Below are 16,542 nucleotides of genomic sequence, written 5' to 3'. Positions count from 1 at the left end.
TTAGAAAGCCGAGAAAGGTGGGTTTCTCTGAGTTCCAAGCTATCCAGGGCTACATAATTAGAATCTGTCTCAAACAAGCAACAGAAAAACAAACAAACAAACAAACCCAAAAGCTTAGTATCTTCCGTGTGTACTGATTTTTTTTTCCTTTTTTTTTTTTTCCGGAGCTGGGGACCAAACCCAGGGCCTTGAGCTTGCTAGGCAAGCGCTCTACCACTGAGCTAAATCCCCAACCCCTACTGATTTTCACATAGTTCTCTCTATAGGTCACATTTAAGTCTAAAGCATGCACTATCTCATCACTCCTTAATAAATTTGCTGACTCGATTTTACTTCTTGACATTCTCTTCTGTGATAGAGTCTAGGATTTGGCTTTACTTAAGGTCTGTGGCCTGCATAGAATACAGACTTCCCTACATTACCCTACTCCGCTTTCTTAGATCCTAGTTACTCCCTGAGGACGAATGCCTCCATCTACCCAAGGAATGCCACAGGCAAGATGGCTCTTCTCCTAAGTTTAGTGCATTCGAGGATATTATGCAAGTAGCCCCCATTTGACTTGAGGCTTTCTGTCCCCTGAGCACATGTGGGACAGAAAGTCTCACTGGTAGTTCAATAGAGAACTACTCTGTGTGTTCACCATTGCTTCTCTGTTCATGCTTTAAACCCTGAGCTAGCTTCAAATAAAAAACTTTGGAGACTCTGCCTTAGTTAATTTTCTGTTGCTGTGTAGAGACGCCATGACCAAGGTGACTTACAGAAGTAACAGTTATCGGGGCTTACAATTTTGGTGAGTTCATGCCCATCCTGGTGAGGAGCATGGTTGCAGCAGGTAGGCACTGGAGCAGTAGCTGAGAGCTTACAACCTGATTCACAAATAGAAGGCAGAGAGAGAGAGAGAGAGAGAGAGAGAGAGAGAGAGAGAGAGAGAGCGCTAACTGGGAGTGGCACATTGCTTTTGAAACCTCAAAGTCACCCCCAGTGATACTCCTCCAACAAGGCCACACCTCCTAATCCTTCCCAAACAATTCCACCAACTGGGGATCAAACATTCAAATTATGAATGTAGGAATGTAGGAGGACCATTCTCATTCAAACCACCACAGAAACCCAGTGAAAGTTTCTTGAACAGCATCGCCAAGAGTCTCCTGGTTCTGTTGAATCTATAATTCAACTTCAGTTCCTCTCCTCTGGTCAATGGTGAGTCAAGACAGCAGTGACCAGGGAGTGCTTTAGGCTACTGGTGGATGTGCTAGGCTGTGTCTCTCTGTCACTGCTAACTAACAGCCATGATGGCAGTTCTAGCATTGGACGATTGAGTCAGGAGGATCACGAATTTTGGGCAGCCAAGGCTACAAGTAACAGCCCAACCTGGGCTGCATAAGACCCTATTGCAGAAGAAGGAAAAGGAAGAGAAAATAAAAATAAAATTATCAAGCCGGCATTGTAGTTCAGTGGTAGAGCACATACCTAGCATATGAAAGGCTCTGAATTCTATTCCTAGGAAGAGGGGAGAATCCCTCTAATCTTAATTAAAATTTTAGAGATTAATTTTTCTTTAATTATGTGTTTATTTGTGTGTGGTTCCTTTAGTTTGGGTTCGGTTTGGTGTGGGAGGGTTTTTTGTTTGTTTGTTTGTTTGTTTGTTTGTTTTTTGACCCCAGCTAGAGTTATCTGGGGAGAAGGAACCTCAATTGAGAGAATGCTTCCATAAGACTGCCCTTTGGACAAGTCTGTGGGGGCATTTTCTTGATTAATTATTGCTGCAGAGGAGCCCAGACCTCTGTGAGTGGTAATGTCCCTGGGAAGGTGGTCCTAAGGAATATAAAAATATAGAGTAGGTAAATCTCTTCTCACCAAGATATAGTCAGGTCTGCACAGCAATACCCTACTCCTGGTACCAATTTCTGTCTTCGTTATGGTCTCTAATGCTGTGACAAAACACTACAACCCAAAGCTACTTGTGAGGGAAAGGTTTTATTTTATCTTACAGCCCTCGGGTCATACTCTATCACTGAGGGAAGTCAGAGCACAAACTCAAAGCAGGAACTCGGAGGCAGGAACTGAAGCAGAAGCCATGGAGAAGTGTTGTTCAATTGTTATTTCCTATTGCTTACTCAGCCCTCCTCTCTCATACAATTCAGAACCACCTCACAGGTTGTCACCACCCACAGTTGACTGGGCCTCCACATCAATCACTGATCAAGAAATACCCAACAGACTGGCTTATAGGAAAATCTTAGTAGAGAGTCTTTCTCAATTAAGTTCTCGTTCCAAATGACTCTGGCTGGTGTCAGGCTGACAAAATGCTAACAAGGACACAGCAAGGCAGACAGAGCAAGCCAGCAAGCAGCATCCCACTCTGGTCTCTGCTTCAGTTGCTGCCTCCAGGTTCTGGCCTGACTTTTCTTCATGATGGCCTGTACACGTCAAGCTGAAGTAAACCCTTTACTCCCAAGTTGCTTTTGGCCATTCCTGTTATCACAGCAATAGAAAGACAGACTAGAACAGTGCGCATGTGTATGTGTGAGTATGTGCGTGTGAGTGCAGTCCCTGCAGAGGGCAAAGGTATTAGATTCCCCTGGAGGTTGAGTTCGAAGCAATTATGAGCTGCCAAATGTGGGTCCTAAAAACTAAACTCGGGTCCCCTGTGTTGGGGTCCAGGAATAGCCTCACAGACCACACAAACACCAATATCAGTCAGAGAGGGAGAGTTTATTGAACATATGTCCCAGAACTGGCCGACCAGGGCCATGGTCCAGATTTGGGAACTGAACCATAACAGTGAGTTAAGATCCTACAGGGTTGGGCTGGAGAGATGGCTCAGTGGTTAAGAGCACTGACTGCTCTTCCAGAGGTCCTGAGTTCAATTTCCAGCAACCACATGGTGGCTCACAACCACCTGTAATGGGATGCTCTCTTCTGAAGTGTCTGAAGAGAACTACAGTGTACTAACATATAAATAAAATAAATAAATCTTTAAAAAAAAAGCCCTACAGGGTTAAACCCAAAGTCCACAAACATGGCAGTGGGAGCATGTGGAGAAAGCCTTTGTTCAGTGTGTGTGTGTATGTGTGTGTGTGTGTGTGTGTGTGTGTGTGTGTGTGTGTGTATACACTTGAGCATGTGCACATGCATGCATGCAAGGGGGCGAAAGGAAGGAAAGGAGGGAGGGGAGGGGAGGGGAGAAAGTATCAGAAGTCAACATTGTTTTGACACAGTCTCTCTACATCATCCTGGCTGTCCTAGAACTCACTATGTAGACCAGGCTGTGCTCAAACTCATAGAGGTCTGCCTACCTCTGCGTCCTGAGTGTGGGGATTAAAGCTAAGCACCACCATGCTCAACTTCACTTTTTTTTTGAGACAATCTGTCACTGAACTTGGAGCTTGCTGGTTTACCTAAACTGGCTGGTCAGCGAGCCCCAAGGATCCTTCCAAGTACTTTACCAACGGAGACATCTCCTCAGCCTAAAGCTGGGCGTCTTAATGGTAGACAGGAGTGAAGACAGATTTAACCTTTGAAGGCACACCCTTAATTACCTACTTACTCAAACTAGGCACACCTCTAAATATTTATACAGCTTCTGAAAACAGAGTCACCTGCTAGGAACCAAGCGTTCAACACACGAACCCCTGGGGGGACTTTTCCTATTCAAACCATGTCAATTGGGAAGAATGAGCGCATTGTGTCCAATGCCGTTTCTCCCTTAGGTGAGACAGACATGCATTGCTCTCCTTTCTGCGAAGATGATATGTCATGTTGGTTTCTGGGCTGGCTAGTCTTATTCCCGCTTGGCACAAGCTAGAGTTTTCTGAAAGGGGAGAAACTCAAATGAGAAAAGGTTTCCATGAGATCCAGCTGTACGGCATTTTCTTCATTGGTGATTGAAGGGGAGCCCATTGTGTGTGGGGCTATCCCTGGGCTGATGGCCCTGTCTAGGAAAGCAGGCTGAGTAAGCCGTGGGAAGCAAGTCAGTAAGCAGGGCCCTCCATGGCCTCTGCATCAGCTCCTGCCTCCAGGTTCCAGCCCTGTTTGAATTCCTGTCCTGGTTTCCTTCAGTGATCGACTACAATGTGGATGTATAAGCCCAATAAACCCTTTCCTCTCCAAGTTGCTTTGGTCATGGTGTTTCATCATAGCAATGGTAACCCTAAGGAAGGCAATTTTCATATGTAAAAATTTAAGGATTGCTCTCCAGGTAACAAACTGGCCCAACACTACCCACCTCCCCACAACTGTAGTTTCCTAAAATTACTGTAGAATGTGTGGAGAATGCAATGTCCTGCTAAGAGGGACCTAACCAGAAACAACCTGTTTGGTTCCAGTCTTTCCTAGAAATAGAGTATCCTTTAGTGTTTAGCCAAGTGTCAAATGGTCCCCAGGACAGGAAATCCTGAGGTGGAATTCTTTCTTGGACTCTCAGCTGCAGTTAAAGCAGGACAACTAGGAATAAGACTCCACCCACTTCAGGAAGTTTACCTGAGCCCAGAAGTAAGTGTACTTGCCCTCAACCCATGCCATCTGTTGTCCTCTGGTGCTTCGCATAGTTTCATTGTGCTAGTGTTTGGTCCTCACTGAGTTTGGACAAATAGCAACTGTGCAGTCCAAAGTGCTCTGGGCTGAGATGTAGCAGGCACAGGATGGACCTTCTTCACACAACCACTCGTACATTCATGGGATGGATCTCATGGGGTCCTCTTCCTGTGCTGTTGGGCCTTGTTTGTTCTCAGTTTGTTGGAGAGTTTGACATGTATGTCCCAAAAGAAATGCTCACCCTTCTTTCTTTGTGATGTCTTTATCTAACTTTAATTCCACAGTAAATTAAATAGAATGTGGTGGTATTCTGTTGGGAGCACAGCACAAAGGTCCTTATGCCCACAGATCTCCAGAGAAACCAGGAGTGTTGAACACACAGGATGGTCCTCTCAGAGGAATGGATGTAAAAACCTGTTCTTCCATCCAGAAAGCCAGGAATTGCAATTAATGACCTGGAGATCTGTGTTATTTCCTGGGCCAGGCCACATCAAGTTCCAATAGCCAGGATCAGAAATACCTTATTTTTTTTCTTTTCTTTTTTTTGGAGCTGGGGACCGAACCCAGGGCCTTGTGCTTGTTAGGCAAGCGCTCTACCACTGAGCTAAATCCCCAACCCCCGGGGATACCTTATAATCTAAATGACTCTTACCTGTACAGCCAGCGGCTCCCCCAAGCTCCCCCAAGCAGGACCAGAGGCAGCCAATAGCCAAAAAAATCTCTAACTCTCTGTATAACCAAGACCAAGCCAGATCCTTCCTTAGACCCGTAAGCCAGCACAGGTAGTCAGTCTGTCTCCAGAACACATCTTCTTGAAAGAAATGACATGTGCTCTGAGTTGAGTTTCAATGTAATTATGCGTTCTTGTGCACTGGGGATTGTATTATACCAGGAAACTTTTTTTTCCCAAATTATACTGTGTTTAAATTTGTTGGGAGTAAACTGCCTAGCATCAGACTATCGGAAAGTTTGATCGAGGTTGAAGTCAATCTTAACAAAGTCTTAATTCTCACCTCTTTGGCATTTGCATCCCTGCCTGCTGTGGCTACCTGCAGGCCCCTGCAGTGTTTTCTCATCTCTTCAAAAAATTTAGAAAAAAGTTGATGCTGTTTCTGTGATAAATGTTTAGTGGAAGTCACTGGGGAAGTGTGTGGTTTGTTTGCCAGTGTTTTGCGTGTTGGGAGCTCGATCTTGCCCCAGTGCAGCTATTGAATAGGACTTTACGATTTGCTCGGTGGGGTGGTACACGTCTGTAATCCAAGCGCTTGGGAGGTGGAGTCAGGAAGATCGTTAGTTCAAAGTCATCCTCTTATTTGTGAGTTTGAGGCTAGCCTACATACATGACAGCCTGCTCCAACAGAACAGTTAGAACTTAATGAGGGATTCATAGACCAATTGAGAGTTCAATCAATCCCCACCCCGTCTTTCTCACTTCCTGATTTATGACATAATCTTTCTTTTTTTTTTTTTCTTTTTTCTTTTTTTCGGAGCTGGGGACCGAACCCAGGGCTTTGCGCTTGCTAGGTAAGCGCTCTACCACTGAGCTAAATCCCCAACCCCATAATCTTTCTTTTACATGTCCTGCCATCCTTGTGAGCCCATCCGTCCTGAGTCCTCAACAGAAGTGAGCAAGTACGACTGCTATGGAGTCAGACCTTCCAGAACTGGGAACCAAACAGACCTTTTCTTTATCAAGTTACCCGCCATGCTCCCAGTGGCAGCACATGTACTAGCACTGGAAGCACACAGAGAAGACTAGCATGGCCCTGCACAAGGGTGACGTGCAAATTCATGAAGTGTTCCATGTTTTTGAACCACCAACCAGAGAGCATGTATGGGACGGACCTAGGCACCCTACACATATGTAACAGACATGCAGCTTGGTCCTCATGCGAGACCCCTAAGAGCAGGAGCAGGGGCTATCTTATCTCTGCTGCCTACCTTTGGATCCCTTTCCCCTGACTGGGATGCCTTGTCTAGCCTCAGTAGAAGATACACATAGTCCTTCTGCAAGGTGACATGCCAAGGTGGGTTGATATTCATGGGAGGACTCCCCTCCTCTGAAGAGAAAGGGAAGGGGACTCAGGAGAGGGGAGATGAGAGGATGGAACTGAGGAGAGAAGGGAGGGGGAAGTTGCTATCAGAATGTAAAGTTAGTTAATTAATTAATTAATAAAAAGAATATTGAAAGCGTTCAGAACCGAACAACAACAAAAATCAATATAAAAATAAAGTTATTTGGGTTGGGGATTTAGCTCAGCAGTAGAGCGCTTGCCTAGTGAGCGCAAGGCCCTGGGTTCGGTCCCCAGCTCCGAAAAAAAAAAGAAAAAAAATAAAGTTATTCATGCTCAGTTACTTCGCTATATCAACGAAACACGGATTATTAGTACAGAAGTCATCTACTTCTTGACTGGTATTTATTGTGACAGCTTAGGTACTATCCTAGTTGGCTTTCCGTTGCCGTGAGAAAAGATTGACTAAGGGTTAGTGAGGTGGCTCAGCAGATAAGCACTTTAAATTCAACCTCTGGGACCAACATGGTGGGAGGAGAGAACCAGCACCTGCAAATTGTCTGCCATCATCCAGTTCTCATGCTGCAATATGCATGTGGTACCCACCCACCCACACACACACACTAACACATACATGTAAAACAATTAAAAGCAAATTGCAAACCGCTGACCAAAAACAACTGGGGGTGAGGGGTAAAGGGTTTATTTTATTTGGCTTACAAGTCAGAGTCTGTTGTAGAGGGAAGCCAGGGAGGAACCTGAAGGTAGAAACTGAAGATACCATGGAGTTTACTGGCTTACTCAGCATCCTTCCTTTCTTTCTTCTTTTTCTTTCTCTCTTTCTCCTTTTGTTTGCTTGTCTTCTGTTTTGTTTAGTTTTTGTTTTTGAAGTGCTGCCCACTGGCTTGATTCCTCTGCCTTGCTCAGCTACGTTTGCTATACAACCCAGGACCATCTGCCCAGGGATGCTACCGCCCACAGTGGGCTAGGCCCTCCATCAACTAACGACCAAGGAAATGCTCCACGGACAAGCTTGTACGCTAGTCCAATGGAGGTCAGTCATCAATTAAGGTTCCCTCTGCCATGTTGTGCCACGTTGACAGCTGATGCTAGGATGTGTACATTGACACTGTATGATGTATAATGTATGACCCGAGGGATTGTAATTAAAGTGGGATAAAAGGCCCTTCCTGTTCCAGCCTAAGTGAAGCAGGCTCATGAGCTAGTGACACCCAGAAAGAGGTTTTTGGAACCTGGGAGGTCGAGGACGGCTGCTCTATGGCTGTCAGCATGCCGCACAATGAATAGATTGAATTTCACTGCAAATGATAGAGATATCATCGTTTGGACTACCATGAGAAAAAGAGAAAGAAAGTTGGGAGGCCCATGATCGGTCAAAGAAGGAAAAAAAAAAAATTGGGCCTGAAGGCTAAGCTCTACCATAAACAGCACATGCCGAGAAAACACAAATGAAAAAGAGCATTAAGATGCATGAAAAGAGAAACACCAAGCAGAAGGATGACGAGAAGACTCTACAGGGAGCTGTCCCTGCCTACCTGCTGGACAGAGAGGGGCAGTTGAGAGCAAAAGTACTTTCCAACGTGATTAAGCAGAAACAAAAAGAAAAGGCAGGAAAATGGGAGGTCCTCCTACCCAAAGTTTGTGCCCAAGGAAAAACAGAAGTATTGAAAGTTATTCAAACAGAAAGAAGAAAAGAGAAGGCACGGAAGAGAATGGTTACAAAAGTCTGCTTTGTTGGTGATGGTTTTACAAGAAAACCACCTAAATATGAAAGGTTCATTAGGCCAATGGGTCTACGTTTCAAAAAAGCCCATGTCACACACCCTGAGCTGAAAGCTACCTTTTGCCTGCCTATGCTCGGTGTGAAAAAGAATCCATCATCCCCATTGTAGACAACCCTGGGTGTGATCACCAAAGGTACAGTCATTGAAGTGAATGTGAGAGAGCTGGGCCTTGTGACACAAGGAGGCAAGGTGATTTGGGGAAAGTGTGCTCAAGTTACCAACAACCCTGAAAACGATGGGTGTATAAATGCAGTCTTGCTGCTTTGACAGTGATGTCATACAAGTCATTCCACTCACCACCGAAGACTGCACACTGCCAGCCAAACACTATCTCCGTGATCTTTCTGAACTACCAAGCCGCCTTACCCCATGTGCAGTCATCAAGAAGTATTTATTAAATTATAAAGGAAAATAAACCACTGGCCAATTAAAAAAGATAAAAAAAAAAAAAAAACAATCGGATACAAGAACCTTTGTGTGAGTTGGTGGTAGCTCGGTTGGGTAGAGTGTTCGGCTACCTGCAGGAAGCTCCCTCCTTAGCATCCAGCAGCACCAGATGTGATAACACACTGCTCAGGAGGCTGCGTAAACTAAAGCTGTGAATTTATTGTTACTCAATAAGTCCTGCTATTTTGAAATGACACAATTCTCTTCTGTAGGGTGCTTAAAAGAAAGGCTCATTTTACTTCAGGTGTTGGGGACCAGAAGAACTCACGCTGTGCGTTATCTATCTCAAGTTGCCTAGCACCCTCCACTGAAAAGTACTCTTGCTTCTCCTCACACAGGTCGCAGGCATAGCAAGGGCATTCAAGCTCAAAGAAAGGGACCGAAGTCCCGGGCAGCTTCACTGAGCAGGCTTTTTCTCTCTGTAAGGCTAGTCTACGCTAGGAGGCGCTCAGGCGCAGAGCTGTGCAAGCCTTGGGGTCCGGTGTCCAGTGGACCGAGCTAGTTAAGGGAGCTGAGGGACTGCAACACTGCGCAGGCGCGCTTTCCGTTGCCAAGCCGGTGCGCAAACGCTGAGCAGTGCGCAAGTGTGCGCGTGCGCAAGGTTGAGGCGCGATGGCAGGTGTCGGGGTCCGACCGCTGCAGGGGATGGTGCGATTTGTGCTGCTGGTGCTTACTGTGTGCGCTGCGGGTGCCCGTGGTCTCTATTTCCACATCGGCGAGACTGAGAAGCGCTGCTTCATCGAGGAAATACCCGACGAGACCATGGTCATCGGTCAGGGGGCTGAGGGTGGAGAGGCCCTTTGTTTTCGCCTGGCCCTCGGAAGCACCCCTCTTTCCCTGTCAACTCGACCCCATCCTGAGTGTGCCTTGAGGGTACCAGGTCCACTGCACAGCGCCCCGGGGCCACTTGCTGGGGGCTAGGTTGTGACTGTGTGTCTACCCTGCAGGCAACTATCGAACTCAGATGTGGGACAAGCAGAAAGAGGTCTTCCTGCCATCGACCCCCGGCCTGGGCATGCATGTGGAGGTGAAGGACCCAGACGGCAAGGTAAGCCCCCACCGCCCCGCTGAAAAGGCTCTAGCTGGCGTCAGTTGTCCGTTAATGTCTTTATGGGGTGTAAAGTACCGCCGTGGTCCTGAGAAAAAGTCTCTAGGTACCAGGTCTTTTGAGAGATTGTTGTAAAGTTGGGGCTTGATGCACATTGCAGGTTGTACTGTCCCGGCAATACGGCTCCGAGGGCCGTTTCACGTTCACTTCCCACACACCCGGTGACCATCAGATTTGTCTGCACTCCAACTCCACCAGGATGGCTCTCTTCGCTGGAGGCAAACTGGTAAGAGGCTCAGCCTTAGAGTTTCGCGCTTGAACCAAAGTTGATTGATTGTCGTCTTTTTTTTTTTTTTTTTTTTTTCATTTAACGTTTCCTTTTTGGGGAATGGTTGGATACAGTTAGAGCTGGAGGCTTGCCGTTCTTCCCCATTCAGCTGGCGACAAGATTCAGTCTCCATAGCAGTAACAGACGTTGGGCGGCACCCCGTCATTCAGTCCTATTTCCTTGTAGCGTGTACACTTGGATATCCAGGTTGGGGAGCATGCCAACAACTACCCTGAGATCGCTGCTAAGGATAAGTTAACAGAGCTACAGCTTCGTGCTCGCCAGTTGCTTGACCAGGTGGAACAGATCCAGAAGGAGCAGGATTATCAGAGGGTAAGGGACTTGCACTTGGAGGCTGCAGTTGACCTTTATACTCACTGTGTGTGCAACGTGTCTGCTGGGCCCTTCTCTACTCAGGAAGATGTGGGAGTTACCAGTCTACACAGGTGAGGTTTGGTTTTGGTTTTCTTTCCTTGCTTTTGGTACATGTCTATAGTGCCAAGGATTGAACCCTCGCCTGAATATTAGGCAAGCTCTCTACCGTTGAGCCTTCAGTCATATGTGTGTGTATTATATACACATATATAAAATTATTATATTTAATATGATGTTATATATAAATATATATAAAACATATAAATTCATATATATGTATATATGTTCTAAAAGCCTACACCACTCAATATTATTATATATAAGTACACTGTAGCTGTCTTCAGACACACCAGAAGAGAGCATTCAATCTCATTACAGATGGTTGTAAGCCACCATGTGGTTGCTGGGATTTGAACTCAGGACCTCTGAAAGAGCAGTCAGTTCTCTTAACCACTGAGCCATCTCTCCAGCCCAAAACTTAACATTTTAACTATTTGTAAGTGTACTGAACTGTGGCATTACATAGATTCCTATTGTGTTGCAACCATCACGGCCATCTATCTACATAACTGTCACAGGGACTCTGACCCCATTAAGCACTCCTCTTCCCTAGCTGAAGTTTTTTTTTTTTTTTTGGTTCTTTTTTTTCGGAGCTGGGGACCGAACCCAGGGCCTTGCGCTTCCCAGGCAAATGCTCTACCACTGAGCTAAATCCTTAACCCTCTAGCTGAAGTTTTGATGTTTTCTCTGTGGCCCTGATTAGCGGTGAACACTGGCTCCCCATTTCCCATGTTCTGCAGTTCTACTTTTTGCCTACGGTCTTGATCACTCACTCAGCTACGTGGAATCCTTTTGTGTCTTAATTCATTTAGCGCAACGTGCCCAGGGTTCTTCTGCCTTGTAGGTCGTCAGAACTCCTGTTTTTTTATATTTATTTATTTTTGCAGTGCTAGAAATTGAACCTCTGTCATCACACACATGCTAAATACGTGTTCTGAACTCCATCATGCCCTACCCTTTTAGATATTATCAATGACGTGTATCTATGTATGGGTTTGTGTGTGTGTGTGTGTGTGTGTGTGTGTGTGTGTGTGCAGGTATCCTGTGAGTTCAGAGGAGGGTTTCAGATCCTTGGGAGCTAGAGTTACACGTGGTTTCCAGCTACCTGATATGGGTGCTGAGAAGTGAACTTGGGAGCTCTGCAAAAGAAGTAGGAGCTCTTCAACACTGGGCTATCTTTTTATCCTATAGAACTATTACTGTCCTTAAACAGGGTTTCTCTGTGTAGCCCTGACTGTCCTGGAACTCGCTCTGTAGTCCAGGCCGGCCTGATATTCAGAGATCCACCTCCCTCTGACTCCCAAGGGCTGGAATTAAAGCCGTGCACCACCACCTCTAGCTATAGAATTCTCCTTTTGAGGTTGAATAATAGTCTGTTGTATGTATAGACCTCATCTTTCTTTTGGATAGTTATTTCTAAATCGTATGAGCTAGTCTAGGGAGAACAGTGTACAGTCTAGTAATACCCATTGCTTGCTTGTTTTCCATAGCCTCTTTCTGGAGAAAGCATGATTTCAGTCCTAACAGAAATGGTTGGGGGGCTGGAGAGATGGCTCAGTGGTTAAGAGCTCTGACTGCTCTTCCAGAGGTCCTGAGTTCAAATCCCAGCAACCGCATGGTGGCTCACAACCATCTGTAATGAGATCTGATGCCCTCTTCTGGTGTGTCTGAAGATAGCTACAGTGTATATATAATAAATAAAGAAGAAGAAGAAGAAGAAGAAATGGTTGGAGAGAACGTTACCCCCCTTCCTAGGGGCAGTCGCAGTGGAAGGACTAGCCTCCAAATAGAATTACAGGTGGTATTCCAGAAGCATTTGGTCTGAAGTTGTGGGTCACACAGACGGAGGGCCTTGTAAAAGCAGGTGGTTTTTCTACCCATTCTAACCCTTTGCTCACTGTCCCATGCAGTATCGTGAAGAACGCTTCCGTCTGACCAGTGAGAGCACCAACCAGAGGGTCCTGTGGTGGTCCATCGCCCAGACCGTCATCCTCATCCTCACTGGCATCTGGCAGATGCGTCATCTCAAGAGCTTCTTTGAGGCCAAGAAGCTGGTGTAGGGATCTTGCTCTGTAACCTTTCCTTTTTACCTCAATCATTTGATAATTTTCCCAGCCAGCCCCTTGTCCACCTGGATCTTGAGGAGGAAAAATGAAAAACCATATGTCATCGGTATCCTGGCATTAAGCCATTCAGATCAGCTACCTTTGACCCTGCTTCTCCAAGAAGCAGACATTGGTCTAAGCTTTCAAAACCTGCCTTGGGGTTTGGGAGAAGTTGGAATTAACCCAAGATCAAGTCATTTCTTTTGCCTCTGGCAATTTCTCCTCTGTTTTCGAAGAGATGACCAAATGCACTTCTGTTTTCTGTGTGTCTGCTTGTTCTTACTGAACAAGCAGCTGGCATGCCCATGGAGGCGACCCTGCCTCTGTGCTCCTGGGTCAGTCCTGAGTTCTCCCAACAGCTTTGTGAATGTAAATGAGGGGCAGTTTGGGGTCCCGAAGGATGGAGATGCCTTTCTATATTTTAGAACTATTTTTGGATAAATTATATATTTTCCTTCCTGATTGAATCATTACTGCCTGAAACTAGCCAAGAACAACCAATCCAGACCTTATCCATTCTACTTATTCACACAGTTTTAATAATGGCTATGCAGTGGCTTCTTTGGCAATCTGCGGCCAGAAAGCAGATCCCTGTCAGAAGGTCCTCAGGTTTCACTCAAGCAGTGGTAAATGTTTTTGAAGGTTCGTTTTTTTTCCTTGCAACTCCGTATGTAGACTTGACCAACCTCAGACCCACGGTGCGTGCATACTTATCAGATGTGATTAAAGAGGCGTGTGCCACCACACCCGACACCAACATTTTCCTCAAGGGAACCACAGTTCGGTTCTTTATGCAGACTTTTTTTTCCCCAATGAAATAAAAAGTAGTTAACTATGTCTGATATGAAATAGTAGGCTGTGGGTAGTGGTTAGACCAAGGAAAGGTGGTGGGGTAAGGGCACAGAAGGTTGCTGCCTGGACTGCTCACCTTTGTAGAGAACCGGGAGTAGACTTCGGTAGGCGTTCACATAAGGATTGGCCTGGGAATGGGTGGGAGGATTGGTTCAGCATTCTGAAAGGTCACCCTGCTAGATAAGATGTCGGCAAAGAACTAACAGCAGCAGCAGCAGCAGCAGCAAAGAGGAGGTGGTTTCTTGGCTCCTGAGTCATAAAGAACTCTGACTGAACTTCACTCACCCGCTTCTGTATGAGCCTCATGCAATTAGTTGCCCATTCTTGGTATTTTTATTTCATAGTTTTATTATATATTTATTTGGAATATTTATTAAATTTCTTTTTCTGACTTATAGAACTAAACTCTCCCTTCGTGTGTGTGCGTAGTGTATTTTACACTTAGAGTATATGCAGTTTTTTAGTTTGTAAAGAGGAAGTCAAAAAAAGTGAAAAGAAATTCTACACATCCCTCCTGTTTCTCTCCTGGATGGCCACTTAACCACCAGAAAACTTGGTCTGGTGCTTAAAATACCTTTGATTTCCTCAGGTTGGAGTCAGTATTGGGAGTCTAATGTCAGAATTATTTTGTTTTTAGGTTTTTGAGACAGGTTATGCATATATAGCTTTGGCATATGCCAGGGTGGCCTTGAACTCACAGAAATCCACCTGCCTCTGCCACTCAAGTGCTGGGATCAAAGGCCTGTGTTACCATGCCAGCAAAGAGAATGTCCTAGTCCCGAGAGAGAGCTTGTGTTGGTCTTTAAGTCAAGATCCTCTTGGCTCTGCCTCCCAAGCGTTGGGGTTTTATTTGTGTGGCAACATGCCCAGAAATAAGGTGTCTTTTGAATTACTTATATGTGTAGATTGATAACATGGGGCTCTTGAGAAGGGACACGTTTCTGCTCCGATATCTCAATTCTAGCCAGCAAAGTAGACTGGACCCGAGAATGCCAGAGGCTACAGAAGGCTAGGCTGGGCATTGATGGGTCTGTCCACAATACCCCCACTGGACTTGTTCTCTGTGAACACGCAATATTTTCTTGCTGATTCCTTTCCACACACCCCCACCTTGGAAACTTAAACAGATTTCTGGCAACACTCAATTATGGCCAGATGCAGGCTTGTATATGAGGGGTACGGTAGGCAGGAAAATGACTGCCCCAAATCTACCTCCATCCTAACCCCTGAAACTTGTGAATGCCATCCAACACGGCAAAGATTGCTGATCAGATAACTTTAAAGTAGGGAGTTAATCTGGATCAGTGGTTCTCAACCTGTGGGCCGTGACCCCTTTAGGGGTCAAATAATTCTTTTACAGGGTCACCTAAGACCAGCAGAAACATTTACATTATGATTCATAACTAGCAAAATTACAGTTGTGAAATAGTAACAAAATAATGTATGGTTGGGGGTCACCTCAACATGAGGAACTGTATTAAAGGGTCACAGCATTGGAAGGTTGAGAAGCACTGACCTAGAGCATCAGGTGCCAGAGTCCAGCCTTTTGGAGTTAGGCCTTTTTTTTTTCCCCTCGGAGCTGGGGACCGAACCCAGGGCCTTGCGCTTGCTAGACAAGCGCTCTACCACTGAGCTAAATCCCCAACCCCTTAGAGTTAGGCTTCTAACCCCACCTTAAGTCTCCCACTTTGCATGGTAGGAAAGCGCTCTGCCTTGAGCCGGTTTAAGACCCTTCATTGGTCTTTCCTTCAACTCAGCCCACTTTCCCTTTCTTAAGAGATGGTCACTAGGGGCTGGAGAGATGGCTCAGCGGTTAAGAGCACTGACTGCTCTTCCAGAGGTCCTGAGTTCAATTCCCAGCAACCACATGGTGGCTCACAACCATCTGTAATGGGATCCGATGCCCTCTTCTGGTGTGTCTGAAGACAGCTATAGTGTACTCACATACATAAAATAAATACATCTTTAAAAATCTAAAAAAAAAAAAAAAATTAGTAAAAAAAAAAAAAAAAGAGAGATGGTCACTATAAATAAGACCCGGTGGGTAAATGTTCGTAGCCCCCACTAATCTCTTTTCTAGTCTTGTCCTAACAATAGTTACCAGAATGGCTTAAGAACAAACTTTTAGCTTTAGGTGACCAGATCAAGTGACCTTTAGGCAAGCTGTTTATTAGAGAGGTAGAGTAGCAAGGTGAAGGGCATCACTCTGCTCCGCTGGGGAGGAAGAAGAGTTCTTTTAAGGACTCTTGTGAAGGGGTTGTGCCCAGAAAAAAATGGGCCCAAGGTCGTCTGACATCACATAACTAGACGTGGAGACACTGTTTCTGGTTTTAGAAGGTGTTTTAAGAGGTCCCAAGGAAGAGTGGTAGCGCATGCCTTTAATCCCAGCACTCGGGAGGCTAAGTCAGGCGAATCTTTTGAGTTCAAAACCAGTCTGGTCTACCTACTAAGTTCCAGGCCAGCCACTTATTTAGTGAGGCCACGTCTCAAAAAATAGCAGGAAAAGTTCCAAGGACATTCCTTGGTAAGGAATTATGGAAGAATGGAATAATGAGAAGAATTAGCGTGCGTTAACACCGTCTGACTGCAGCCCTTCTGGTTTTGGTTTTCTGAGAAAGATGGTCCCAGGAAGGGGTCGGGTCAACTCGGCTCTTCTGCGAGCTGTGAAGGATTGCAGGGTGTGTGGCGGTGGCCCTGCAAAAAATCTTCATAGTAGCTGGAGGCCTGATATAACATTTACCTTAAGTTAGCAACTTTTGCCGCAATTTCTGCCCAGTGAGATTTGCCTCTCTGGTTACCCACAAAACCCGAATTATTCTGCGCATGTGCCTAAGTGGCGGCTGCCTCCCCTTAGCCAAAACGCGATCGGATCCTAACCATAACAAAGCAGGCAGAGTCCTGTCCACGTCACTTTTTGGATCAGGGAAGGCTTTGTGGGGCGCCGGGGAGGAGGAACCCACAATTCGGAGGGGGT

The 16,542-nt window shown here is 45.7% G+C and overlaps 1 protein-coding gene, 2 non-coding genes and 1 pseudogene across 4 annotated transcripts; 3 read left to right on the top strand and 1 right to left on the bottom strand.

Moving 5' to 3' along the window:
* Positions 1 to 5,079: 5,079 nt before the first annotated feature.
* Positions 5,080 to 5,152, bottom strand: Trnav-aac26 (transfer RNA valine (anticodon AAC) 26). The gene has a single exon. It is a non-coding gene; the product is annotated as a tRNA-Val (tRNA).
* A 1,089-nt stretch (positions 5,153 to 6,241) lies between these two features.
* On the top strand, positions 6,242 to 6,347 carry LOC120096751 (U6 spliceosomal RNA). The gene has a single exon (XR_005493592.1). It is a non-coding gene; the product is annotated as a U6 spliceosomal RNA (small nuclear RNA).
* Positions 6,348 to 7,838: 1,491 nt separating this feature from the next.
* On the top strand, positions 7,839 to 8,635 carry LOC108352790 (ribosome biogenesis protein NSA2 homolog pseudogene; annotated as a pseudogene).
* A 740-nt stretch (positions 8,636 to 9,375) lies between these two features.
* Positions 9,376 to 13,973, top strand: Tmed4 (transmembrane p24 trafficking protein 4). Of its 2 annotated transcripts, none has more exons than NM_001399064.1 (5): positions 9,376 to 9,572; positions 9,748 to 9,848; positions 10,009 to 10,134; positions 10,363 to 10,509; positions 12,522 to 13,973. In NM_001399064.1, exons 1-5 carry the CDS (start codon positions 9,413 to 9,415, stop codon positions 12,669 to 12,671), a joined length of 684 nt encoding a protein of 227 aa, NP_001385993.1. In that variant the 5' UTR covers positions 9,376 to 9,412; the 3' UTR covers positions 12,672 to 13,973. The 2 variants fall into 2 exon arrangements, with proteins under 2 accessions (NP_001385993.1, NP_001385994.1); NM_001399065.1 differs by having other exon boundaries at positions 10,363 to 10,622.
* The last annotated feature ends 2,569 nt before the right edge of the window (positions 13,974 to 16,542 follow it).

Source organism: Rattus norvegicus, chromosome 14 (genome assembly GCF_036323735.1).
Source record: "Rattus norvegicus strain BN/NHsdMcwi chromosome 14, GRCr8, whole genome shotgun sequence".
In the NCBI taxonomy this organism is placed as follows: Eukaryota; Metazoa; Chordata; class Mammalia; order Rodentia; family Muridae; genus Rattus; species Rattus norvegicus.
This window is presented reverse-complemented; position numbering and strand designations above follow the sequence as displayed.